Source organism: Oncorhynchus keta, chromosome 34, assembly GCF_023373465.1.
Source record: "Oncorhynchus keta strain PuntledgeMale-10-30-2019 chromosome 34, Oket_V2, whole genome shotgun sequence".
Lineage (NCBI taxonomy): Eukaryota > Metazoa > Chordata > Actinopteri > Salmoniformes > Salmonidae > Oncorhynchus > Oncorhynchus keta.
The window spans coordinates 50,345,482-50,373,273 of NC_068454.1; the positions used below are offsets into that span (position 1 = coordinate 50,345,482).

General features: G+C 43.6%; 3 protein-coding genes and 1 long non-coding RNA gene across 6 annotated transcripts in view; 2 read left to right on the plus strand and 2 right to left on the minus strand.

Annotated features, from left to right (window-relative positions):
• Positions 1–27,792, minus strand: part of LOC127915127 (uncharacterized) — a 1,101,500-nt gene that overhangs the window by 817,706 nt on the left and 256,002 nt on the right. Inside the window, exon 1 of one of the 3 annotated variants that reach the window (XM_052493991.1) lies at positions 5,028–5,389. The exons of the other annotated variants lie outside the window; for them this stretch is intronic. The gene's annotated coding sequence lies outside the window, so the exon portion shown is untranslated. Of the gene's footprint in view, positions 1–5,027; positions 5,390–27,792 lie in introns of those variants that run through there. 3 annotated transcript variants of the gene reach the window in all.
• On the plus strand, positions 157–27,717 carry gpatch3 (G patch domain containing 3). The gene is made up of 7 exons (XM_035750426.1): positions 157–599; positions 17,419–17,858; positions 18,144–18,318; positions 18,441–18,500; positions 24,730–24,854; positions 27,145–27,272; positions 27,441–27,717. The coding sequence occupies exons 1-7, from the start codon at positions 182–184 to the stop codon at positions 27,622–27,624; spliced, it is 1,530 nt and encodes a 509-aa protein (XP_035606319.1). The 5' UTR covers positions 157–181; the 3' UTR covers positions 27,625–27,717.
• Positions 3,691–4,848, minus strand: LOC127915128 (uncharacterized). Its single transcript, XM_052493997.1, has 2 exons — positions 4,716–4,848; positions 3,691–4,506 (listed from the first exon to the last, which is right to left on the minus strand). The coding sequence occupies exon 2, from the start codon at positions 4,459–4,461 to the stop codon at positions 3,712–3,714; it is 750 nt and encodes a 249-aa protein (XP_052349957.1). The 5' UTR covers positions 4,462–4,506; positions 4,716–4,848; the 3' UTR covers positions 3,691–3,711.
• LOC127915132 (uncharacterized) lies at positions 6,032–16,216 on the plus strand. Its single transcript, XR_008090262.1, has 2 exons — positions 6,032–7,629; positions 8,364–16,216. It is a non-coding gene; the product is annotated as an uncharacterized LOC127915132 (long non-coding RNA).

The following is a 27,792-nucleotide window of genomic DNA, read 5'->3' on the forward strand; positions in this document are numbered from 1 at the left end:
TGACAATACAATTCGTTTTGACTATAGCCAGCACGCACACCTAGCAATTTTAGGTGGTCTAACATGCTTCCTCCATGCAGTAGATGGCGCTATGGTTTTACATTTTCGTTTGTTGCTGACACAACCTGTCGTCTTCTCGATCACTTCCGTAATGACGTTGGTCGACAACAAACAATCAAATATGGCTGAATCCAGCTCGGCTATGTACTTTGCTGTTAGCAATATACCTGCTGCCTTTCGATCTGCTAACCTTCGAAACTTTTTTAGTCAATTCATAGAAAGCAATGGTTTCTTGTGTTTCCATTACCGACATCGACCGGAGATTTTGAAGGAGTCCGAGGGCACCCAAGTCAACATGTCAGACCATACGAGTAAAGACATTCCGACAACAGAAATGCCATCCACAGATGTCGAGAATGGCACAGAGAGTGGATCTTCGCCGAAGAGTATAAAAACATGTTGTTGCGTAATATCGGTACCTTCAAATGAGGCGGCCAGATTGGTCAAAATGTACGCGGGGAATCAATGGATCGACTCGAAGGGCAACTGGCTTGCGAGGCGTTGTGTGATAAGAAAAGTGAAAGTATCACCTTCCACAGGTTAGTATGTATTTGGAGTCATTAACACTAGAACATCTGGGCTTCAAGCCATATTCTAACGGTCTAATAAATAGATGTCCTACGATATCATGAACATTTGTACGTTTTGACCGGTTTGTACGTAAAACATTTTTACATTCAGGCTGAAAATGCGTCGATTTCCTCATTAACTATATTTAATGGTGAGAAGGATGGAAAAATGTTCCATGAAGAAAGCATACGTTTTTTTTTTTCACCACGTTAGTGGCTAATCCTGCTTCCTGATATTGAGCCCTGTGTTCAGCCAGGGGTAGACGGCTGCATCTTGAATGGCTGAACGCAATACCTTACATCCTTACTAGCATTCCTAGGCCACTTTAGCATGGTGGTGGATAAAGGTGTTTCAGAAAGCATGCATATTTAACGTTTCTATTTAAGGAGCACATTGAAACCTTTGCAGCCTGAATAGAGAATTTTAAGTATGAATTGGTCCAAGTGTACATGAGTGTATTGCTGGCTGCATACCATGCGTTTGGACGGATTTGTATATATTTTTTTAACTAGGCAAGTCAGGTAAGAACACATTTTTACTTACAATGACAGCCAACACCGGCCAAACCCAGACGATGCTTGGCCAATTGTGCGTCACCCTATGGGACTCCCAATCACGGTCGGTTGTGATACAGCCTGGATTCGAACCAGGGTGTCTGTAGTGACGCCTCAAGCACTGAGATGCAGTGTCTTAGACCACTGTGCCACTCTGGAGCCCCCAAAAGATTAAATAACTCAATATCGCTATCTGCTGGCTGTTGGGCTAGGTCAGGGGGGACAGGATGTCCAATCAAAAACGCATCTTTTCACCAATGGGTAAAATAATGTTAATTGTGTAGATAATAGGCCTACTCTAAGAAAACCAATGGTCCAAACCTCACAACTATACCATCATTTGTTAAATGATTGGAGTTTTTACCCTTGTAGGATGGCCAAAATTAGAGCGGCTAAATCAATGGAGGCCACAGAAGGAAAAAAATGGCCATAAATCATGAAAATGGCATCAAGTCAGACTGGGAAAAATAGGTTTGAACCCATCGGATGTCCAACTGCAGTCCAAAAACAAAGTAGACAACCCTCAGCCCCTGAATGACATTTACATAGTCTTCTGTGGATTTTATATGGTGGTTGGCATCCAACCAATGCATAATTTAATACTACATCCACTGAAGATATCCCAAGCAGTTCACTTAATCCTGGCTGTTCAACCCCATTACTCCCCAAATGTAATAACAATCGCACCCTTTCCCTCACATATTTCCTGCACTTAAATAGAACATGTTCCACTGTCTCCATCTCCTCCTGACAATGATCACACCTCCCAGTCAGATGTTTCCCTACCAATGTCAGTGCACTATTGGAATGGAAAGGGGGATACCTAGTCAGTTGTACAACTGAATGGACTCAAATGAAACATGTCTTCCGCATTTAACTAAACCCCTCTGAATCAGAGAGGTGCGGGGAGCTGCCTTAATAATCGTCATCGGTGCCGGGGAACAGTGGGTTAACTGCCTTGCTCCGTGGCAGAAAGACAGATTTTTACCTTGTCAGCTCAGGAGCCTTGTGTGTCCCAGTCTCAACCTTGTGACTACATTTTCCTCCCTTTATTCTTGGCCCTGCCCCACCTTTTCTAGATCTTACACAGGTTGTCTTCCCTTTCTCTCCCTGTTTCACAACATTTGTTTTTAAACATTGTTCTTTGGCTTCTTCTTTGACCCCTTGGCTTCTGCTTTACTGATTTGATAATTACATCTCAACCTTTTACATTGTCACATCCTAGTGTACCTTAAATGTTGCTTGCTCAAGCGAGAGATTGATGATCGAGAGGCAATGTCCTTGGTGGATATCTTGAAATTGAGGTTAAAAATGACCAACCTCAAGCTAAGAATGTACCTATCAATCTAACAGAGCTAACAAACACTCCTGTCAGGTAGCTAGCTACAGTTACCCATAGGTGGCCAGCTAGTTTTACAGTTTGGGCATTTATTACAATACATTTCAGAATTCCCCCCAAAATGTATGAAGGTAGCTTTTTTGTTTTATAGGCTCCTCACTACGACTAAGCCAATTTGAGCATCATTCCCATTTGCCAATGCTAAAATCAATGTCATCTATATCTATTGTTTAAGCAAGCTAGTTAGATAATTTTGTCTCGCATGCCAAAAATGCAGCCATGTTGATTAAATTTGACACTTCGCGGCCACCGAAGTTTGACACGTGACTACAGTTTGCATTGAATTGTGGGTCATGTCAACCTCCCAAGTGGTCAAAGGCTGCATTCCAAACACCTCAAAGACACACCTTCAGCCCTCAAATTAAGTGGACACTTATGACATTTCATGACATATGATGAGTTGACACTTGCAGTGCAAACGAAGAATGAATGAATTTTAAATTGACTGTTCTTTCACGTAAATTCATCACTCGTTCGTCCCTCAGTTTTGTTTTCATTCATCATGGAACCACCGGTAGATCTTGTGTATGCTTTATATGCGCTACAGTCAATTAAGATTGCATTTCCTATCTTGGCTAGAAGAGAAGACGTCCGCAGACATCACATCGAATACTAGCCATTCGACAATAAAGTGTGTCAGGGAAAGTTGTATGTGCTAGCTAACGTTTCCAAAAGCTAACCAAACAAAAACAATTTTACGATACATGTTTGTGCCTTAATAGGCGGCACGCTAGCGGGACAACTTCCAGTGAAACTGGAGGGCTCACAATTCAAATAAATAATCATACAAATTATGGATATTAAACATTTACGTACAGTTGAAGTCGGAAGTTTACATACAAAAATACATTTAAACTCAGTTTTCCATAATTCCTGACATTTAATCCTAGTAAAAAATTCCCTGTCTTAAAACAGTTGGAATCACCACTTTATTTTAAGAATATTAAATGTCAGAATAATGGTAGAGAATGATTTACATTTACATTTAAGTCATTTAGCAGACGCTCTTATCCAGAGCGACTTACAAATTGGTGCATACACCTTATGACATCCAGTGGAACAGCCACTTGCATCTAAATCTTTTTTTTTGGGGGGGGGGGTGAGAAGGATTACTTACCCTTACTTACCCTATCCTAGGTATTCCTTGAAGAGGTGGGGTTTCAGGTGTCTCCGGAAGGTGGTGATTGACTCCGCTGTCCTGGCGTCGTGAGGGAGTTTGTTCCACCATTGGGGGGCCAGAGCAGCGAACAGTTTTGACTGGGCTGAGCGGGAACTGTACTTCCTCAGTGGTAGGGAGGCGAGCAGGCCAGAGGTGGATGAACGCAGTGCCCTTGTTTGGGTGTAGGGCCTGATCAGAGCCTGGAGGTACTGAGGTGCCGTTCCCCTCACAGCTCCGTAGGCAAGCACCATGGTCTTGTAGCGGATGCGAGCTTCAACTGGAAGCCAGTGGAGAGAGCGGAGGAGCGGGGTGACGTGAGAGAACTTGGGAAGGTTGAACACCAGACGGGCTGCGGCGTTCTGGATGAGTTGTAGGGGTTTAATGGCACAGGCAGGGAGCCCAGCCAACAGCGAGTTGCAGTAATCAAGACGGGAGATGACAAGTGCCTGGATTAGGACCTGCGCCGCTTCCTGTGTGAGGCAGGGTCGTACTCTGCGGATGTTGTAGAGCATGAACCTACAGGAACGGGACACCGCCTTGATGTTAGTTGAGAACGTCAGGGTGTTATCCAGGATCACGCCAAGGTTCTTAGCGCTCTGGGAGGAGGACACAATGGAGTTGTCAACCGTGATGGCGAGATCATGGAACGGGCAGTCCTTCCCCGGGAGGAAGAGGAGCTCCGTCTTGCTGAGGTTCAGCTTGAGGTGGTGATCCGTCATCCACACTGATATGTCTGCCAGACATGCAGAGATGCGATTCGCCACCTGGTCATCAGAAGGGGGAAAGGAGAAGATTAATTGTGTGTCGTCTGCATAGCAATGATAGGAGAGACCATGTGAGGTTATGACAGAGCCAAGTGACTTGGTGTATAGCGAGAATAAGAGAGGGCCTAGAACAGAGCCCTGGGGGACACCAGTGGTGAGAGCGCGTGGTGAGGAGACAGATTCTCGCCACGCCACCTGGTAGGAGCGACCTGTCAGGTAGGACGCAATCCAAGCGTGGGCCGCGCCGGAGATGCCCAACTCGGAGAGGGTGGAGAGGAGGATCTGATGGTTCACAGTATCGAAGGCAGCCGATAGGTCTAGAAGGATGAGAGCAGAGGAGAGTGAGTTAGCTTTAGCAGTGCGGAGCGCTCCGTGATACAGAGAAGAGCAGTCTCAGTTGAATGACTAGTCTTGAAACCTGACTGATTTGGATCAAGAAGGTCATTCTGAGAGAGATAGCGGTAGAGCTGGCCAAGGACGGCACGCTCAAGAGTTTTGGAGAGAAAAGAGAGAAGGGATACTGGTCTGTAGTTGTTGACATCGGAGGGATCGAGTGTAGGTTTTTTCAGAAGGGGTGCAACTCTCGCTCTCTTGAAGACGGGAGGGACGTAGCCAGCGGTCAGGGATGAGTTGATGAGCGAGGTGAGGTAAGGGAGAAGGTCTCCGGAAATGGTCTGGAGAAGAGAGGAGGGGATAGGGTCAAGCGGGCAGGTTGTTGGGCGGCCGGCCGTCACAAGACGCGAGATTTCATCTGGAGAGAGAGGGGAGAAAGAGGTCAGAGCATAGGGTAGGGCAGTGTGAGCAGAACCAGCGGTGTCGTTTGACTTAGCAAACGAGGATCGGATGTCGTCGACCTTCTTTTCAAAATGGTTGACGAAGTCATCTGCAGAGAGGGAGGAGGGGGAGGATTCAGGAGGGAGGAGAAGGTGGCAAAGAGCTTCCTAGGGTTAGAGGCAGATGCTTGGAATTTAGAATGGTAGAAAGTGGCTTTAGCAGCAGAGACAGAGGAGGAAAATGTAGAGAGGAGGGAGTGAAAGGATGCCAGGTCCGCAGGGAGGCGAGTTTTCCTCCATTTCCGCTCGGCTGCCCGGAGCCCTGTTCTGTGAGCTCGCAATGAGTCGTCGAGCCACGGAGCGGGAGGGGAGGACCGAGCCGGCCTGGAGGATAGGGGACATAGGAGTCAAAGGATGCAGTAAGGGAGGAGAGGAGGGTTGAGGAGGCAGAATCAGGAGATAGGTTGGAGAAAGTTTGAGCAGAGGGAAGAGATGATAGGATGGAAGAGGAGAGAGTAGCGGGGGAGAGAGAGCGAAGGTTGGGACGGCGCGATACCATCCGAGTAGGGGCAGTGTGGGAAGTGTTGGATGAGAGCGAGAGGGAAAAGGATACAAGGTAGTGGTCGGAGACTTGGAGGGAGTTGCAATGAGGTTAGTGGAAGAACAGCATCTAGTAAAGATGAGGTCGAGCGTATTGCCTGCCTTGTGAGTAGGGGGAAGGTGAGAGGGTGAGGTCAAAAGAGGAGAGGAGTGGAAAGAAGGAGGCAGAGAGGAATGAGTCAAAGGTAGACGTGGGGAGGTTAAAGTCGCCCAGAACTGTGAGAGGTGAGCCGTCCTCAGGAAAGGAGCTTATCAAGGCATCAAGCTCATTGATGAACTCTCCGAGGGAACCTGGAGGGCGATAAATGATAAGGATGTTAAGCTTGAAAGGGCTGGTAACTGTGACAGCATGGAATTCAAAGGAGGCGATAGACAGATGGGTAAGGGGAGAAAGAGAGAAAGACCACTTGGGAGAGATGAGGATCCCGGTGCCACCACCCCGCTGACCAGAAGCTCTCGGGGTGTGCGAGAACACGTGGGCGGACGAGGAGAGAGCAGTAGGAGTAGCAGTGTTATCTGTGGTGATCCATGTTTCCGTCAGTGCCAAGAAGTCAAGGGACTGGAGGGAGGCATAGGCTGAGATGAACTCTGCCTTGTTGGCCGCAGATCGGCAGTTCCAGAGGCTACCGGAGACCTGGAACTCCACGTGGGTCGTACGCGCTGGGACCACCAGATTAGGGTGGTCGCGGCCACGCGGTGTGGAGCGTTTGTATGGTCTGTGCAGAGAGGAGAGAACAGGGATAGACAGACACATAGTTGACGGGCTACAGAAAAGGCTACGCTAATGCAAGGAGATTGGAATGACAAGTGGACTACACGTCTCGAATGTTCAGAAAGTTAAGCTTGCGTAGCAAGAATCTTATTGACTAAAATGATTAAAATGATACAGTACTGCTAAAGTAGGCTAGCTGGCAGTAGCTGCGTTGTTGACACTACACTAATCATTTATTTCAGCTTTTATTTCTTTCATCATTCCCAGGGGGTCAGAGGTTTACATGCACTCAATTACTATTTGGTAGCATTGCCTTTAAATTGTTTAACTTGGGTCAAATGTTTCAGGTAGCCTTCCGCAAACTTACCACAATAAGTTGGGTGAATTTTGGCCCATTCCTCCTGACAGAGCTGGTGTAACTGAGTCAGGTTTGTAGGCCTCCTTGCTCGCACACGCCTTTTCAGTTCTGCCCACAAATTTTATATAGGATTGAGGGCAGGGCTTTGTGATGGCCACTCCAATATATGCACCCATCCCGTTAGCGGGATCATTTTCGTCAACATCAGCTGAATTGCAGAGCGCCAAATTCAAATTAAATTACTAAAAATATTTAATTTTCATGAAATCACAAGTGCAGTATAGCAAAACACAGCTTTTAATAAAGCTTTTCGGCGAAAGCATACCAAGCGTTTATGTAAGGACATCTTTCTCAGTAGATAAAATATTATAAACAGCTAGCAGCCAAGTAGATTTGTCACAAAAGTCAGAAAAGCAATAAAATGAATCGCTTACCTTTGATCTTTGGATGTTTAAACTCACGAGACTCCCAGTTACACAATAAATGTTCATTTTGTTCCATAAAGATTATTTTTATATCCAAAATAACTCCATTTGGTTGCCGCGTCATGTTCAGAAACCCACAGTCGACTGAAGCCAGTTCGATCACCTGCTCCAGGTGGTTGGAGCCAGGATCACCCGGGTGGATACCAACTACCGGGAGTCCATCAGCCCAGTTTAACACCTGGCGATTTGTCTCCGGTAAGGTACATTCTAGTACATTTTTAAAGCCTTTGAAACCATAAGTGATTGATATTTGATACATTGTTTTTATGTGCAAACTAGCTAGCTAAAGGGCTCTAGTTAATAGACCCTATTTGACATCAGATGTACTTTTACAGAATGTTAATTGGGACTATACCTTTTCCCAAAGTTGGTTTATAATCCTTTTTTAATTATGCAATGTTACCAAATGAAAAGAAAGGTGCCTTCTGCCCTGATGAAGGTAGGCTAGTCTTCTCAAGCACCCATTGTTGTTCAAGACAGTCATTCATTACATTCTTATTGGACTCGCATACACACAGAGAAAGGTTCCAAAAGTGTCCTTCTGCTTTCCCCACAGGATAACCCTTTTTGGTTCCAGGTATAATACTTAATACATGGAACCCAATAGGGTTCTACTTGGAACCAAAAGGGGTACTACCTGGAACTGTACTACCTGGCTGTCCCTATGGGGACAGCCAGAGAACCCTTTTAAGTAGATAGTACCATTCTTTCTAAGAGTAGAGTTGGCCTGGACTACAGTTTATTGATATAGTCATAGACTGAATTGTACTGTTTCAAGGCATTGTTAATGATGGTTGATGAGTGTTACATGAGTGTCTAATTAGTAGAGCATAATGAACAGGAATGTGGTAGCTATATGAGTAGATATAATATGTGGGTGGAATTCAAGTTACACACAATATTGATCATTATTTTGAATTATATTTTAGATTCTTGGCGACAGGGGACTCCTACATGACCATAGGGTTCAGCTTCTGAGTTGGACGGTCCACTGTGACAGGCATTGTCCCCTCTGTGGCACAAGCCATTTGGAACTGTCTGGTTGGTGAATACATGCCTGTCCCCAAGGAGGAAGACTGGAGGGCCATCGCTGCCGAGTTCCTGGAGAGGTGGAATTTCCCCAACTGTCTTGGCTCCATTGACAGGAAACATGTAGTAATCCAGGCTCCACCGTGCTCAGCTTCGCAATTCTACAACTACAAGGGTACATATTCAGTTGTACTCTTGGCTGTAGTAGATGCCATCTACTGTTTCCCCGTTGTCGATGTTAGTGCTTACGGCAAGGGAAGTGATGGCGGGACCCTCCGGGTGCCACTTCAGGATGGCACCCTGGAGATTTCACCACCTGCATCACTCACTGGGGCTAAAGACCTGGGGCCTGTTCCCCAGGTCTTCGTCGGCGATGAGGCCTTCCCTTTAAGACCCAACCTCATGAGGCCCTACGCTGGACGCCACCTGCCATTGCCAAAGCCTGTAAGGATCTTTAACAAATGACTGTCCAGGGCGAGGTTTGTTGTTGAATGCGCCTTTGGGATTCTGGCAGCCCGGTGGAGAATGTATCGGAGAGTGCTTGGTCTCAGCCCCTCAAATGTCGATTGCCTGCCTGAATGCATCATGTGTTCTCCACAACTACCTGCGGAGGTCAGTCCAGGATCCGCTCTGGATGGAGATGGGCACGCCAAATGGTCACCTTCCTGATGTCACCAGGGCAGGTGCCAACAACACCCCCAGACAGTCCAGGATCCGCTCTGGATGGAGATGGGCACGCCAAATGGTCACCTTCCTGATGTCACCAGGGCAGGTGCCAACAACACCCCCAGACAGGCACTCCAGGTGAGGGAGAAGCTGACCACCTACTTCTCATCGCCAGCAGGTGAAGTCCCATGGCAGTATGCCGTGGAGTGAAACGGCTCTTTTAAGAGCCCCATAACGCAAAGGTTATTTTAAGAACCATCCACTGTTGTCCATAAAATTGCATTTTTTTTCCCTAAAATTACTTCATGTATCATTCTCTTCATTTGGAAGCTATATTTAAGTGACATTTGGGAGTAAAGACCACACCTTAACCCCTTCCCTGTCCCATTAACGTCAGTATACTTTGAAAAGCAGCTGATACATTTTAACCCTTGCTGCTTTTCTTTGCTGGGGCAGCCTGTTCAGTGTTGGCACCAGGCTTATGGCAAAGAGGGTCTCTTCATCCTCCTTCCTGTGAGCATCAGATTGGGCTGCATCCCTCTCGACAGCTTGGAGGAGCCTCTGCTGAAATTAGTTGAGTGGCTCTGGGGGCTGGTACCTCCGATGACACCTGGTGTGACGTTGTTCCTCTTCGTTTCTCTCTGTTTCTCTCCACGGCCACATCCTGTTCAACGAGATCCTCAGTGGTCACTTCCGTGAGGTTCATAATAAGGTGGTCCTAGATCCAGAGGTGCTTCCTCCATTTCATCATCTTCCATGGCTGCACCGGTGGTGGTCATACTTGTGGATGATGTAGATGTTGTAGAGGGTCTCGCTGCACCGGTGGAGGCGATGGTCGCACTTGTAGATGACATTGAGGGTCTTGGTGCACCGGTGGCGACAACACTTGTGGATGACGTAGTAGAGGGTCTGGCTTTAATATTGCCACTCGTTGCCATAGGCACAATAAATGGACCCAGAAAAGAAAATGTGGCAGAAGCGCCAAGGCTGCTGGCCTGAAGCGGCTGACCCAGACCTCTGCCCTTCTCTCTCTGTCACTGAGTCCTCTCCACTTCCTCCTAAAATCTTCTTCTACACAGAGATAAGCCAAACCATTACCTAGGATAACTATAGTTATTAGATAGCTATCATGAACATGTCACCTACTGTACACTCAGGCACACGGTTATCTGACCAAATTATCAGGGGTACAGTATAGAGGTCGACCGATTAATCGGAATGGCCGATTAATTAGGGCCGATTTTTCAAGTGTTCATAACGATCGGAAATCAGTATTTTTGGGCGCCGATTTTTATTTTATAAAATAAAATTTGATACCTTTTTATTTAACTAGGCAAGTCAGTTAAGAACACATTCTTATTTTCAATGACTGCCTAGGACCTGTGGGTTAACTGCCAGATTTTCACCTTGTCAGCTCAGGGGTTTCAATCTTGCAACCGCACAGTTAACTAGTCCAACGCTCTAACCATTGCACTCCACGAGTAGCCTGCCTGTTACGCAAATGCAGTAGAAGCCAAGGTAAATTGCTAGCTAGCATTAAACTTATCTTATAAAAAACAATCCATCATAATCACTAGTTATAACTACTAATCCAGTTTAGCAGGCAATATTAACTAGGTGAAATTGTATCATTTCTCTTGCATTCATTACATGCAGAGTCAGGGTATATGCAACAGTTTGGGTTGCCTGGCTCATTGCGAACTAATTTGCCAGAATTTTACGGAATTATGACATGCATCGAAGGTTGTGCAATGTAACAAGAATATTTAGACTTAGGGATGCCACCCGTTAGATAAAATACCGAACGGTTCTGTATTTCACTGAAATAATAAACGTTTTGTTTTCGAAACGATAGTTTCCGGATTCGATCATATTAATAACCAAAGGCTCGTATTTCTGTGTGTTATTATGTTATATTTGATAGAGCAGTCGGACTGAGTAGCAGCAGGCCCGTAATCATTTATTCAAACAGCACTTCCGTGCGTTTTGCCAGCAGCTCTTCGCAAGCACGGCGCTGTTTATGACTTCAAGCCTATCAGCCTAATGGCTGGTGTAACTAATGTGAAATGGCTAACTAGTTCGCTGGGTGTACGCTAATACTGTTTCAAACGTCACTCGCTTTTAGATTTGGAGTAGTTATTCCCCTTGCGCTGCAAGAGCCGTGGCTTTTGTGGAGCGATGGGTAACGATGCTTTGAGTGTGGCTGTTGTCGATGTGTTCCTGGTTCGAGCCCAGGTAGGGGCGAGGCGGGGGACGGAAGCTATACTGTTACACTGGCAATAATATAGTGCCTATAAGAACATCCAATAGTCAAAGGTATATGAAATACAAATGGTATACAGAGAAATAGTCTAAAACCTCTTACCTTGGAATATTGAAGTCTCATGTTAAAAGGAACCACCAACTTTCATATGTTCTCATGTTCTGAGCAAGGAACTTAAACATTAGCTTTTTTACGTGGCACATATTGTACATGGCACGTTTTTACATGGCACATATTACTTTCTTCTTCAACACTTTGTTTTTGCATTATTTAAACCAAATTGAACATGTTTCATTATTTATTTGAGGCTAAATTGATTTTATTGATGTTTTATATTAAGTTAAAATAAGTTAACTCAGTATTGTTGTAATTGTCATTATTACAAATGTTTAAATAATCGTCCGATTAATCGGTATCTGCCTTTTTGGTCCTCCAATAATCGGTATCTGCGTTGAAAAATCAAATCATAATCGGTCGACCTCTAGTACAGTAGTATCTACCATTTCTATTATTAATTACCTGACATTCACACTCTTTCAAACATAATTATTTGGTAAGTTATCAGGCGTAGTAACTAGAATAATTTATGACTTTCTTTCACACACCTCATTGGCTAGGTTAGCAAGCTACATTAGCTAGCTAGCTAACCACATCTAGCACAAGATCACTACTTTACTGACCTGCAAATCCTACTATTGTGGACACTTGTCTCAAAGCAGTATTTTTTTGTGTTTATGTCCCTGTAGGTGTCAGTAGTTGTGTCAAAGACATGGTTTTGAGAATACTGTGAAAATGATTTTCTTCTCAATGTGTCCAACCGCATGCGACCAGCTGCAAAAGATACATGCATCAGTATAGTTGCCTAGCTGCGCTACTGCTGTTATGCAGCAGTGATGCAAAAACACAGTCGGTGTGTTCGAAGCGTGAGGGTTTACGGCCGAGGGCTGTCTACTTGATTTTGAAACGCAGCCCTGGATTCGACGGGGATTCTCCCGAGGGAAAGTGGCTAGTGCGAGGGCTAAGGGGTTCAAATGTAATGTGATTGGATTCCAGCCCAATTCGGGATCTCGGGCGTCTTTTTTTAACTTATATATATATATATATTTATTTTTTATTAACAAAAATCAACAAACAAGAGGAATAGTCACATGCAAACAAGCATACATAAACGTTTTATATTGCCAGGAATCCTAAACAAACAAATCATATTCATTAATAATACACGTTTTAATTGCCTTTTTGTTTTTCATTTTAGTTAATGAAGTAGTGCCATATTGTTTAAATTCATTTTACAAAGTAAAAAAATGCTAGGTTTGGAATTTGAGAATTTGCATTTGTGAATATAAAATGTACCTAGTATTATTAGCAATTGAATTAAATGTATCTTTATTAATGTCAATATTTCTGAAAAAATCATTTCAAAACCATTAACTTGTACAACCGGTCCTGTATGTAATAAAGTTGTGTGTGTCAATCCAAAAAAATGATACTATAAATACTGGTAAAAACTCACAATTATAGTCAACATTCAGCTTGAATCTTTCCAAAACATGTTTCACAGGATAAATTCTACGTAACATTTTACATGAAACCTCTACCTTGTTACTGATACATTATTTTGTTAGCAATTTTCCATGCTTTCCTACGTTGTATATCACCATAGATATTCTACCCAATAAGTCCTGCTGAGGGAAGTGTATCACAAACAATATTCCTAATCTGTTTATTACTACATTTCTCTGAGGATTTTAATATTGCCAATTAATGTATTTTCATGTAACGCTATTACTTCAACCACACAGGAATAAACATTTAAAAAATACAACTCCCACGTGGAATTGAATCAAAAACAACATTCTCTAGTAAATTCTTATTCATTTTCCAGTAACCTATACTAACTTTTTTTGTTGACAAACCATTCATATTTATCTTTATCGAAATCCCTTTGTGGTCTGTCAAAATCGATGGTTCAATTGAGACTGTATCAACCTTGTCAGCCATAAATCAATATGGGATTGTATAGATACATCTTTGGTTCTCCATGTAAACATATTCTTATCTGGGTTCTTATGTCTCTACATATATAGAACACCTAACCATAGACATATATTCCTTATCTCACAAACAGATGGCCTCCTAAGGATAGCAATTATATCTAGATTATCATGTAATATTGTTATTAAAATATCCACCCCGTTTTACTTTGGCCAATGGAAATGTAGACATTTTACTTCCTTTCCTCTCGATGTCTCTAAATAAAATAGTTACTTGACTTGTTATTGGTAGCATAAGTATTAACAACAAGGAATTGAATGTGGTTGACATCTATCAATAGCACAATCCATCTCCCTGTATTACCTGCTTCATGACCTTTAAAGTTGCCTTTTAAAATTGCGTCACCTACTGACCCATTGGTGCCGAATATCATTCCCCCATTTGACATTTCCAATACGCAGTATCTGTGGAATTAAATAAAAGTTGGGGCCTTTTACAATACAAAAATATAGATGTCCTTTTCATTTTACGGATTTCCCTGGCATTAATAGAAAAAACAGAAATTGACATTTACTATCACAGTGACTATATGAAGAATATTAAACTTGTATACGTTCACATGGACCGGGTTCTCACAAAATGAAACGTTCTTTCTAGTTGCAAATACAAACAGTCCTTTGCACCATGCAGGTGGTAGACCTAAAGTATATTTTTATACAATTGCAAATAACATTGTGCCATAGATTGGTAAAACAAATAACAAATCAAGCTAACATTAAGTGAATTTCCCTGCCATAAAATAATTGGTTCACACAAATAATGCTCTTTCCTTAAATACATTTTATCAGTTGCAAATAAAAATCAGTCCTGCACCATTCACTTGGTAAATCCAGTCGTCATCAAGCTAGGCATCAGTGCAAATTTCCCTTCCATTTAACAAAGCCTTGGCTCCCGCAAAGTATGCACTTTTCCCCTCTTTCCTTGCCCTCTCAATCATCGGCCACAGACGATTCCGAGCTTCTTTGTCAACTGCTCGGGTTGTTGTTCTTTAAATAGTCATTTTTCTTTGCACTTTTCCATGTCAGATCCCTCGCTGTCCTGGAGATTAATTTCATGATCACTGGTCGTGGTGGCTGGTTCTCCCCATCTCTCAGCCTACCCAGGCACTGCACTACATCCAGAGAACCTGCAACAACATTTTGCTCGTCCTCCGGGACTATTGCCCTGCAAATGTCCTTCACTTTTGTTTTGATGTTCTCGTCAGATCTTTCTGTGATTCCATAAATTCGAAGATTCCATCTCCGACTATACCGGTCAGTCTTGTTTACTCCATTTCAGTGAGTTTCTTCTCCTGATTTGCAACCTGAGTTTTCAATGTTGCGTTCTGCTGCTTCAGAGTATTTACTTCCTCAGCATTGAAATCAATCGCTTTCCTCAGGTTAACGATGCTGAGTGTTCTTTTTAACCAAGTCCATGATGTCAGCTGCACTCTTTGATTTTAGCCGCGAGGATGCGGACGATGTTGTCCTGTAGCTGCCTCAGTGATGGTTCACTTCTCAACTTCTTTGGAAGTTGCTCCTTGGTTGGGGTATTAGGGTATGAATCACATTCACCCCCAGTTTTACACTGCAAGCATATGAATGAGTTTCAGCAATGCCTCTTTTCTCCTTGGACGTTTCAACATCCATTATCTCAGCAACAGTTTGGTTATGTCCTGACTCCATGCTGCTAGCTATGAAGATGTTAGCGAGCTAACGTTAGCTAACTTTGATAGTTAGCTTGTTCTTTGGAAATCGTCCCCAAAAGGTATTTCAGTGGCTTGATTAATTACAAAATGTATATGTATGTACATATCATTTTCCCACGTTTTGTTGTTACAGTTTGAATTTCAAATGTATTAAATTGAGATTGTGTCACTGACCTAGACACAATACCCCATAATTTCAAAGTATAATTATGTTTTTCAACATTTTTACAAATAAATAAAAAGCTGAAATGTCTTGCATCAACCCCTTTTGTTATGGCAAGTAAGTTCAGGAGTAAATTGCTGAACTCACTGTGTGCTAATAGTTAACATGATTTTTTTTTTTAATGACTACCTCATCTCTGTACCCTATGTGACAGGTTAAAGGACATATTCATAGCCTGTTATACATTGAAAAGTATTAGTAAGTTCATAGTATGTGAGGATCTTAAAACATCTAAGGTTAAAAAGATGCATTCAGTATTAGTTGATAGAGATTGATAACATTCATATAATTGTGTTAAAGTTCAAATCTGTCAAAGGGTACGAATTGTGAGAGTAATGTGTAAACGTTATATTGATTACTTTATTTTGTGGTGCCTAAAAGTTTTAATCTGTGATCTACGAAATGCTCTTAAGCTAATGAGCCGGAGATCGATTGCTCTGGTCTCCACGCATATTCCTGGGGAAATTCGCGGTCTTTTCTCATTGAACTAAATGTTGACTTGAGAATACAACACCGTATCACTCTCGTGATTATTTCTCCCCTGTTTTCAGGTACTTTATTGATGATAAAAATAGTAATTTAAATGTTATAACTAGCGAACATGTCAAGAGTGTTTAAGGTGTGTTTTAGTAACGTCTTGAGGAAGTTAGAGTTAAGTTTGAAGAGAGTAATATTAGCCCTGCTCGGTTGAAGTGAAGGATAGCGTCGTACTGAGAGTAGCTGCCATTTTATGTCGATTGTGAATGAACATGCGTGTTGTTAATAAGATATTTTGCTGTGTTATTTGTATAACGAGTTTTCTGTTATGTAATGTTACTTTTGTGAAATGATTGAACTAAATGTTGACTTGAGAATACAACACCGTATCACTCTCGTGATTATTTCTCCCCTGTTTTCAGGGGCGTAACACCTACACATAAGATCCCGCAGTCGAGCAGTGAATTTCAAACACAGATTCTACCACAAAGACTAGGGAGATTTTCCAATGCCTCGCAAAGAAGGGCACCTATTAGTAGATGGGTAAAAAAAAACTGCCATTTGAGCATGGTGACGGCACATTATTCATTAAACTTTGAAGGGTGTATCACTATACCCTGCCACTACAAAGAGTCGTTCCTAACTGATAGGAGAGAACTGAGGATGGGTAAACAAAATTGTAGTTACTCCGCAATGCTAACTAACCTAAATGACAGTGGCAAGAAGGACTCCTGTACAGAATACAAAATATTCCAAAACATGCAAGCACTTAAGTAAAACTGCAAATGTGTCAAATATTTGAATTTTTTTTTTTGTCCTGAATACAAAGCTTTATGTTTGGGGCAAATCCAACGCAACACATCACTGAGTACCACTATTTTTCAAACATGGTGCATCATGTGGGTATTCTTGTCATCAGCAAGGACAAGGGAAAAAATAATCCGAAAAGAGCTAAGCACAGGCAAAATCCTAGATGAAAAACCTGGTTGTCTGCTTGACAACAGACACTGGGAAACATTCACCTTTCAGCAGGACAATCACCTAAAACACAAGGCCAAATCTGCACTGGAGTTGCTTACCAAGATGACATTGAATGTTCCTGAGTGGCCTAGCTACAGTTTTGACAAAAATTGTCTTGAATATCTATGGCGAGACTTGAACATGGCTGTCTAGCAATGATCAACAACCAACTTGAGAGCTTTAAGATTTAAAAAATAACAATAATATGCAAGTATTGTACAATCCAGGTGTGTAAAGCTTTTGTAGAGACTTAAAGAGTCAGCTGTAATCGCTGCCAAAGGTGATTCTAGCATGTATTGGCTCGGGGGGTTGAATACTTATGTAATTTTAGAATCAATTTCAATCCCACCTTGTAACACAACAAAATGTGGAAAAAGTCAGGGAGGGTGTAAAATACTTTCTGAAGGCACTGTAACTGAACCATTACTCTAGTGTGGGCAATCTTGTCATGGGTTGTCTTGCGCATCAGACAATAGCCTGGGGATGAGGTCAGACATAAAACCATAAAATCTGCCTCTTTGTATGCTATTCATAAAATGTAATGAATCTACATTTTTATTTCAGATGAGGATGAATTCCCCTACAAGACAAAGTCCGGGCACAGGCGCCACGTGGCACTAACAGAACGCTTCACAGAGGCGGACCTAAAGGGCTTACCAGAGCTGAACCCGCCTTCTCTTATGCCGGCTGGTAATGTGGGTACAACCTTAAAGGTATTCTTACAGCTTATTCAGTCATGCCGCCTACCCCCACGCCTCATACGCAAGCTGGGCCTCGCTTTTCCCAAGACCAGCTGCAATCGGCGCTATGGTAATGTGCCCTTCCAGTACCATAACACCAGCTTAGCACCATCAACTGAGGAGAGTGTCTTCACAGCTGATGGGCATGAAATATCAGGTCCTGGTAGTGTGGCCCCTCCCTCAGGAACCCAGGGGCCCACTGACTCCTCAGGGGACCCTGAAATACCAGAGGAAGACGAGGATGCCCAGTCAAATGCAGATGATGTGAGTCTAAATTTGTTACTGAGTATACTGTAAATATCCTATAACCTGTGAGCTACAGCACTTGCTGTGTTAAGTTCATAAGGGAATGATGTTGAAAAGAGGAAGGGCTTAAAATGGTAAAAAGTCAGAGTAAAGAAATACATCTCAAGGTAGAAACATCTGAGTAGCCTACATAACAATGGCTGGGTAATATGAGAGTATTCTTGTTGCTGTGAACTCTGGCTTTACAGATGCATTTGCCATTTCTTGTATTGCATATGATCCTTGTGTTCTTCTGTGCTGTAGGACGATGACCGCTGTGAGGAGTGGGAGCGCCATGAGGCCCTACACGAGGACGTGACGAGCCAGGAACGCAGCAAGGAGCGGCTCTACGAGGAAGAGATAGAGCTGAAGTGGGAGAAGGGAGGCTCGGGCCTGGTCTTCTACACTGATGCCCAGTACTGGCAAGAGGAAGAAGGAGGTATAACAGGGGCTCCACTAGCCCTCTTAAAGATCCGCCCTTCTGATTTAATATTTCTGTCTTGTAAAATTCATAATTATACATTAGTCAAATAGTGATTATTGTTTTTTCTCTCCGCCTAGATTTTGATGAGCAAACTGCAGATGATTGGGATGTGGACATGAGCGTTTACTATGACAAAGGTAACCTGACTGCATGTTTTCCTTCACAATTCAGGATCTATAGCTAGGCTTCCATCCAATTTGCAACATATTTTCATATGAGTATTCTAAAATATGCATAAAGAAAATATGCTTGTGTTTCCACCAAACTGACTTGTTGAAAATACAAATCTGTGCGTGATTACGTAGTGCGCACATTTATTTTTAAGTTTTCATGAACTAAATAAAACATTGAAGAATATTTAATGTCTTTCCATCACATGTCACAAATTGTTGCGTTTAAATAGCAAATGTGTCTACTCTTGTTTTGGCACAAGCCAACTGCTTGCAGATACAGTATGGTAAGGCTAGTCTAAATGGTGAGATTAGAGCGAGAATGTTTTGATTTGTCACAACGGCAGTCAAGCATCGATCATCATGTCATCATCATGTCATAAGACCCTCAGTATGTATTGGACCGGAGCATCAAGCTCATACCATGCACTTTCACCAACCACCCTGTGAAGTTCATCATTAATGATTTAATCTGTAGCCTAATTTAAACTTTGTGGTTTCGAGCCGTAGTGGAAGGACCACACACCATGTCATTGCGTGACTCCAAGTTGAATTCAATATTTGCGCATAAAGGCATTTCCACTGCCATTTCTAGCATAATTAATTTTACCAACACAAAAAGATTTCACCAAGTCGAACGAACAAATTATATTTTGGCATTTTATGAAATTATACCAAAAGTTCCTGTTTCCATCACAGCTGTCGAGACTTTACTGGCATAACTGGATTGAAACGTGGTTTACTGATTTGAAATCCTAGTGGACTAGGTAGGCATGCTGTCTTAAGACATTTGAAGGAACATTTAACGTTTTGTTTTAACTTTGCAAGTCAATTAAGAACAAGTTCTTATTTACAATGATGGCCTACCAAGATGTAAAAGGCCTGTGGGGATGGGGGCTGGGATTCAAAATTTAGGACTACACACACAAAGACGTGAGAACCACATAAAGAGACCAAAAACGACAACACAGTGTGGTTGCATCACAACATGGCAGCGGCACAAACATGTTTTTTTATTTATTTATTTTTATTTCACCTTTATTTAACCAGGTAGGCTAGTTGAGAACTTTGCAACTGCGACCTGGCCAAGATAAAGCATAGCAGTGTGAACAGACAATACAGAGTTACACATGTAGTAAACAATTAACGAGTCAATAACACAGTAGAAAAAAAGGGGAGTCTATATACAATGTGTGCAAAAGGCATGAGGAGGTAGGCGAATAATTACAATATTGCAGATTAACACTGGAGTGATAAATGATCAGATGATCATGTACAGGTAGAGATATTGGTGTGCAAAAGAGCAGAAAAGTAAATAAATAAAAACTGTTGGGATGAGGTAGGTGAAAATGGGTGGGCTATTTACCAATAGATTATGTACAGCTGCAGCTGCAGCTGATCGGTTAGCTGCTCAGATAGCTGATGTTTGAAGTTGGTGAGGGAGATAAGTCTCCAACTTCAGCGATTTTTGCAATTCGTTCCAGTCACAGGCAGCAGAGTACGTACGAATGAGGTGTTGGCTTTCGGGATGATCAGTGAGATACACCTGCTGGAGCGCGTGCTACGGATGGGTGTTGCCATCGTGACCAGTGAACTGAGATAAGGCGGAGCTTTACCTAGCATGGCCTTGTAGATGACCTGTAGCCAGTGGGTCTGGCGACGAATATGTAGCGAGGGCCAGCCGACGAGAGCATACAAGTCGCAGTGGTGGGTAGTATAAGGTGCTTTAGTGACAAAACTGATGGCACTGTGATAAACTGCATCCAGTTTGCTGAGTAGAGTGTTGGAAGCAATTTTGTGGATGACATCGCCGAAGTCGAGGATCGGTAGGATAGTCAGTTTTACTAGGGTAAGCTTGTCAGCGTGAGTGAAGGTGGCTTTGTTGCGGAATAGAAAGCCGACTCTTGATTTGATTTTCGATTGGAGATGTTTGATATGGGTCTGGAAGGAGAGTTTGCAGTCTCGCCAGACACCTAGGTACTTATAGGTGTCCACATATTCAAGGTCGGAACCATCCAGTGTGGTGATGATAGTCGGGCATGCGGGTGCAGGCAGCGATCGGTTGAAAAGCATGCATTTGGTTTTACTAGCGTTTAAGAGCAGTTGGAGGCCACGGAAGGAGTGTTGTATGGCATTGAAGCTCGTTTGGAGGTTAGATAGCACAGTGTCCAATGACGAGCCGAAAGTATATAGAATGGTGTTGTCTGCGTAGAGGTGGATCAGGGAATCGCCCGCAGCAAGAGCAACATCATTGATATATACAGAGAAAAGAGTCGGCCCGAGAATTGAACCCTGTGGCACCCCCATAGAGACTGCCAGAGGACCGGACAGCATGCCCTCCGATTTGACACACTGAACTCTGTCTGCAAAGTAATTGGTGAACCAGGCAAGGCAGTCATCCGAAAAACCGAGGCTACTGAGTCTGCCGATTAAGAATATGGTGATTGACAGAGTCGAAAGCCTTGGCAAGGTCGATGAAGACTGCTGCACAGTACTGTCTTTTATCGATGGCGGTTATGATGTCGTTTAGTACCTTGAGTGTGGCTGAGGTGCACCCGTGACCGGCTTGGAAACCAGATTGCATAGCGGAGAAGGTACGGTGGGATTCGAGATCAGTGACCTGTTTGTTGACTTGGCTTTCGAAGACCTTAGATTGGCAGGGCAGAATGGATATAGGTCTGTAACAGTTTGGGTCCAGGGTGTCTCCCCCTTTGAAGAGGGGGATGAATGCGGCAGCTTTCCAATCCTTTGGGATCTCAGACGATATGAGAGGTTGAACAGGCTGGTAATAGGGGTTGCGACAATGGCGGCGGATAGTTTCAGAAATAGAGGGTTCAGATTGTCAAGCCCAGCTGATTTATACGGGTCCAGGTTTTGCAGCTCTTTCAGAACATCTGCTATCTGGATTTGGGTAAAGGAGAACCTGGAGATGCTTGGGCGAGGAGCTGCGGGGGGGGCCGGAGCTGTTGGCCGAGGTAGGAGTAGCCAGGCGGAAGGCATGACCAGCCGTTGAGAAATGCTTGTTGAAGTTTTCGATAATCATGGATTTGTCGCTGGTGACCGTGTTCCCTAGCCTCAGTGCAGTGGGCAGCTGGGAGGAGGTGCTCTTGTTCTCCATGGACTTCAGTGTCCCAGAACTTTTTGGAGTTGGAGCTACAGGATGCAAACTTCTGCCTGAAGAAGCTGGCCTTAGCTTTCCTGACTGACTGCGTGTATTGGTTCCTGACTTCCCTGAACAGTTGCATATCGCGGGGACTGTTCGATGCTATTGCAGTCCGCCACAGGATGTTTTTGTGCTGGTCGAGGGCAGTCAGGTCTGGAGTGAACCACGGGCTGTATTTTTTGAACGGAGCACGCTTATCTAAAATGGTGAGGAAGTTCCTTTTGAAGAATGACTAGGCATCCTCAACTGACGGGATGAGGTCAATGTCCTTCCAGGATACCCAGGCCAGGTCGATTAGAAAGGCCTGCTCACAGAAGTGTTTTAGGGAGCGTTTGACAGTGATGAGGGGTGGTCGTTCAAAACAGCCCAGTCAAAACTGTTCGCTGCTCTGGCTCCCCAATGGTGGAACACACTCCCTCACGACGCCAGGACAGCGGAGTCAATCACCACCTTCCGGAGACACCTGAAACCCCACCTCTTTAAGGAATACCTAGGATAGGATAAAGTAATCCTTCTCACCCCCCTTAAAAGATTTAGATGCACTATTGTAAAGTGGCTGTTCCACTGGATGTCATAAGGTGAAAGCACCAATTTGTAAGTCGCTCTGGATAAGAGCGTCTGCTAAATGACTTAAATGTAAATGTCGTTTGACTGCGGCACCGTAGCGGATACAGGCAATGAGGCAGTGGTCGCTGAGATCCTGGTTGAAGACAGCGGAGGTGTATTTGGAGGGCCAGTTGGTCAGGATGACGTCTATGAGGGTGCCCTTGCTTACAGAGTTAGGGTTGTACCTGGTGGGTTCCTTGATGATTTGTGTGAGATTGAGGGCATCTAGCTTAGATTGTAGGACTGCCGGGGTGTTAAGCATATCCCAGTTTAGGTCACCTAACAGAACAAACTCTGAAGCTAGATGGGGGGGGGCAATCAATTCACAAATGGTGTCCAGGGCACAGCTGGGAGCTGAGGGGCAACAGTGAGAGACGTATTTCTGGAGAGAGTAATTTTCAGAATTAGTAGTTTGAACTGTTTGGGTATGGACCTGGAAAGTATGACATTACTTTGCAGGCTATCTCTGCAGTAGACTGCAACTCCTCCCCCTTTGGCAGTTCTATCTTGATGGAAGATGTTATAGATGGGTATGGAAATCTCTGAATTTTTGGTGGCCTTCCTGAGCCAGGATTCAGGCAAGGACATCAGAGTTAGCAGAGTGTGCTAAAGCAGTAAGTAAAACAAACTTAGGGAGGAGGCTTCTGATGTTGACATGCATGAAACCAAGGCTTTTTTGATCACAGAAGTCAACAAATGAGGGTGCCTGGGGACATGCAGGGCCTGGGTTTACCTCCACATCACCCGCGGAACAGAGAAGGAGTAGTATGAGGGTGCGGCTAAAGGCTATCAAAACTGGTCGCCTAGAGCGTTGGGGACAGAGAATAAGAGGAGCAGGTTTCTGGGCATGGTAGAATATATTCAGGGCATAATGCGCAGACAGGGGTATGGTGGGGTGCGGGTACGGCGGAGGTAAGCCCAGGCACTGGGTGATGATGAGAGAGGTTTTATCTCTGGACATGCTGGTTGTAATGGGTGAGGTCACTGCATATGTGGGAGGTGGGACAAAAGGAGGGGTATGAGGAGTGGGACTAGGAGCTCCATTGTGAACTAAAACAATGATAACTAACCTGAGCAACAGTATACAAGGCATATTGACATTTGAGAGAGACATACAGCGAGGCATACAGTAATCACAGGTGTTGAATTGGGAAAGCCAGCTCAAACAGTGGGTGAGACAACAGCTAATCAGCTAGCATAACAACAGCAGGTAAAATGGCATTGACTAGGCAATGGGGCCGACAGATAAAACAAACAAGCAGAATGGAGTACCGTGATGAATGGACAGTCCAGCGTGCATCAGCTATGTAGCCAAGTGATCAGAGTCCAGGGGGCAGCGGTGGATGGGGCAGGGGGGCTGGACTGGCGAGTGTTATCCAGGTTAAAAAACTAACAATGACTAAATAGCTTGTAGCTAGTTAGCTGGTTAGCTTCTGGAGGTTCTTGAGTGTGTTCTAAAAATTAAAAATAATAGCGATTCCATATCACATTGGGTGAGGCAGGTTTCCGGAAGGTATAAACACATTTTTAAAAATCGGGAAGAGATAGAAAGTACATATGGGCCACTGCGTGTTTGGGACGCGGCGATGCAGACGGTTAGCAGGCCTGTGCTAACAAGCTAACAGATTAGCAGGCCGGGGTAAACAAGGTAGTAGTTAGCGGACCTGGGCTAAACAAGCTAGCAGTTAGCATGCCGAATTAGCAAGCAAGGAGATGGCGAGGGCTAGAGAGTTAGCCTTTGGAGGACGTCGCGATGGGGTGAGTCTGTTTATTCCTCTTCATGCAGTGACATCGATAGACCGGTCTTGGGTCCGGGTATTGTAGCCCAGGAGTATGCTAGGAGCACAGGAGCTCTGGCCGGGCTAGCTTCAAGCTACGTGGGTGGAAACGCTAGCCAGGAGTAATCAACCAGGGTTGCGGTTTAGCTCGATAGCTAGTTGTGAAGATCCAGCTGAAAAATGTAACGTTTGCGGTGGGAATCCGGGGATAAAAAAATAAATATGTCCATTATGCTCTGGTTAGCGTCGCGTTGTTCGAACTGGCGAGAGCTTTCCGAGCTAAAGGTTAGCTGATGACCGGTTAGCTGAAGACCGCTAGCATAGCTGGTGGTTATAGCTGGCTAGCTTCAGTTGAGGGGTTCCGGTTCCGAAGTAAATATAACTACTTTAGGAAAAGTAGCTACATTGGGTGAGGCGGGTTGCAGGAGAGTATTTGGAAGCTTAGGTTTAGAAAAATGTTTTTAAAGATACGCGAAGAAAAATATCTAAAACGAAAAAGAGACGATATTTACAGAGAGAGACGATACGACAGGACGACTTACTGCTACGCCATCTTGGGTTGGTGGTACAGACAACAGCACGAAGTGCAAAAAGGTAGTAATGGTGTACATAGAGAATTAATCTCGTGGGGGCCACTCTCTCCACACAGACGGGGGTGACATGGACTCCCGTGACTACGTCCGCATGCGGTATGAGAAGAGGCTGAGGGAGGGGCTGGAGGACCGGTCTGGAGGACAAGATCAGCCAATCGGCAACTTTGAGAAGTTCACAAAGGTATGGAAGCCCTTGTGCCAATCCACTTAATAAAGCATTTATAATGGATTACTCTATAAGATGTTTAATGTAGGTTTACTAATCATTTGTCTTTTTTTATTTATTTTAATTTTATCATTAGTTAAGTCTTTTTGTGTGGCCTTATCTAAAGTGTGGGCAATTTATACTTTATAAATGTTTTGAGTGACCAGTAATTTCTCTCTCAAAAAATGGACATGCCATTGGAAGACATTCCAGCAGTACTGGATGCTCCTTACCTTAAGATTTCAAAATAGCCTAGAGCATATCAATGGTAAAACACAGGATGTTAAAAGAACTACACTACATAATCAAAAGTATGTGGACCCGGCCGGGAACTGAAGCAATTAGACCTGGCTCACAGTCAGCATTCTAATTCATCCCAAAGGTGTTCGTTGAGGTCAAGGCTTTGTGCACAGGGGCATTGTAATGCTGAAACAGGAAAGGGCCTTCCTCAAACTGTTGCCACACATTTGGAAGCACATAATAGTCTAACATGTAGGTTGTAGCATTAATATTTCCTTTCACTGGAAGTAAGGTGCTTGAAGTATGAACAACAGCCCCAGACCATTATTCCTCTTCCACCAAACTTCAAAGTTGGCACTATGCATTGGGGCAGATGGTGAAGCGTGATTCATCACTCCATAGAACGCGTTTCCACTGCTCTAGAGTTCAATGGCGGCGAGCTTTACACCACTCCAGCCGACGTTTGGCATTTAGTTTACCTGGGCTGCTCTAGCAGGGCAGAAATTTGAAAAACTGAATTTCTGGGCAAACCAAGATTAGACTGCTCTTAGGAGTGACTGCAATCCACGCTTTGGTTTTGGTAGAAAAGTCACTGCTGAGAAATGCTTATGTTATTCAGCATATAGTGTGTCTGAAGCATAGGCGAAATTGCCAATGTAAAAAAGGCCTACGTGGGTGGCGATTGGGGGGAATATGTCCAATTTTCAGACATAAGTCATGTCAAACTGTGTAGAACTGCAGGAGATGCGTTTTAAAATGTACAAAAATTAAATAATCTGCTCGTCATTTAACCATTATGTTCTAGGGGTCATTTGGAGACCTAAAGGTTGTGGCGAAATCTGCATGGAGCCTTCACCGTGCACTGCCACTTTAAGAGCGCATGAGCAGTAAGGAAGGAGGAAATAAAGAGAGCTCATTCAGCTCTTTGGGGAGGAGCTCTTAGGTGGCGCGACAGTTTGATTGTGTGGGCTGTGCTGCAGAAGTTTTGTTTGTTTTCAGCGTGTGTAGTTTATAAAGTATTTAACTCGATCATCGGTGAAATCGCTCTAGGTCGTGGTTGTTTTCGTTTGGGACCGCGCCCGTTATGGATTGCATGGATTAGTAGCAACATTGTTGCGAAGCTTTAACATACAAACCAACAAACCATCGGACAGTCAGACAGTACACCGGCACGCCTGAAGACCACAGCTAAGATCTCTCTTGTTCTCTTTCTCTTTTTCTCTTCCCTCTATCGTTCCAGTGCTTTACCCTGCAACAGACTCTCTATTTTTCCAATGCACTTCCCATTGAAGTTCATTAGAACTGGACTATTATTGCCCTGGCAGAAGTATTTGGGTGGACATTTTTGTTAAAAGGGAGGTTGCTTGCAAGTTATGCATTGTAATGTGAACTGTATTGAGGTGTACTAATGACATGTGGCCGAGAAGATTGTGGACATTTTTAAGGCCTTTGTTGTCTATGAACACCCCCCACATTCATACCCTCTGCACTCCTCCACTGGACGATAATACATATTATTGCAAATCCTCTGTTGATGACTGGGTTCTTTCTTATATGAAGTTGCTGTTAAATTGCTCTGCCATTATTAGTATTATTGTACGAGGTATTCTTGTTGGGGTTACCCCTGTGCTGTGATGTGGGTTTTATATGGTGTGTATTCTCTTTTCTCTCCACTGGCTATCTGGTAAACAGGCTACACTCTAGGCAGTCTCTTCTGCTGATGTGTGTGGGTCTGGTAGTGGTACTCTCTCTATTCTACTCTTTTCCTTTCGGCATGGTTAATACCTGCCTGGCGCCCGAACAAAATCATTCTTTACGCCTCTCTCATAAATACCGCTACAAGGTACTGTTGGAATGTCTACCAATAGCATTTGCTGGAATGTCTACCCATTTACCTAGTACTCTGTTCTCATTTAGTGGGCAGAATGTAACTGGTGTGGTCTGAATTCCTCAAAAGCAGGAATGGATTTTTCCACTGTCTGGTGCCTGGTACTAGGACTAGTACTGATCTTTTTATGTTGTCTAGGGTGTTGGTCGCCGGGTGATGGAGAAGCAGGGCTGGAAGGAGGGAAAGGGCCTGGGTAACAGTCAGGCAGGGATTCCAGAAGCCTTGGAGAATGAAGGACAGCATCCTAAATGCAAGAGGGGCTTTGGGTGAGTGCAACAATTACTATCACAATAATTACAATGATGATTAAATCTATGGCCTTTGTAACTTGGATATGTACAGGAAGGTAACGGAAAGTTGAAGGATATTACAAATGATTCTTGTTGACATCCAGGCAAATAAAAACCCTGATTACAATATGCTGTTTTGTGCAGGTACCATGGAGAGAAGCTGAGCACCTACTTTGTGAAAAAGGCCAAACCAGACTTGTTCATATCCACGGTGTATGATAAACCCAAAGACATAGACCAAGGAGACCCCTTATTGCGGCGCAATCCCAAAACCAGCATGAAGTACAGAGGCTGGCAGCCAGGTGGCAACATTTTTCCAAAAAGATGACAACTCTGTATTTACATAATTTCTTATTACTAGAGGTTGTTACCATTTAGAATTCATGATTTGTTTATATTAAAGCATTTATCATACAAGGAATTTGTTTAAATTATTTTGTCTTGTCTCCTAAATGAATTACACATTCGTAATTTTGACCATAGTATGATTGAAACC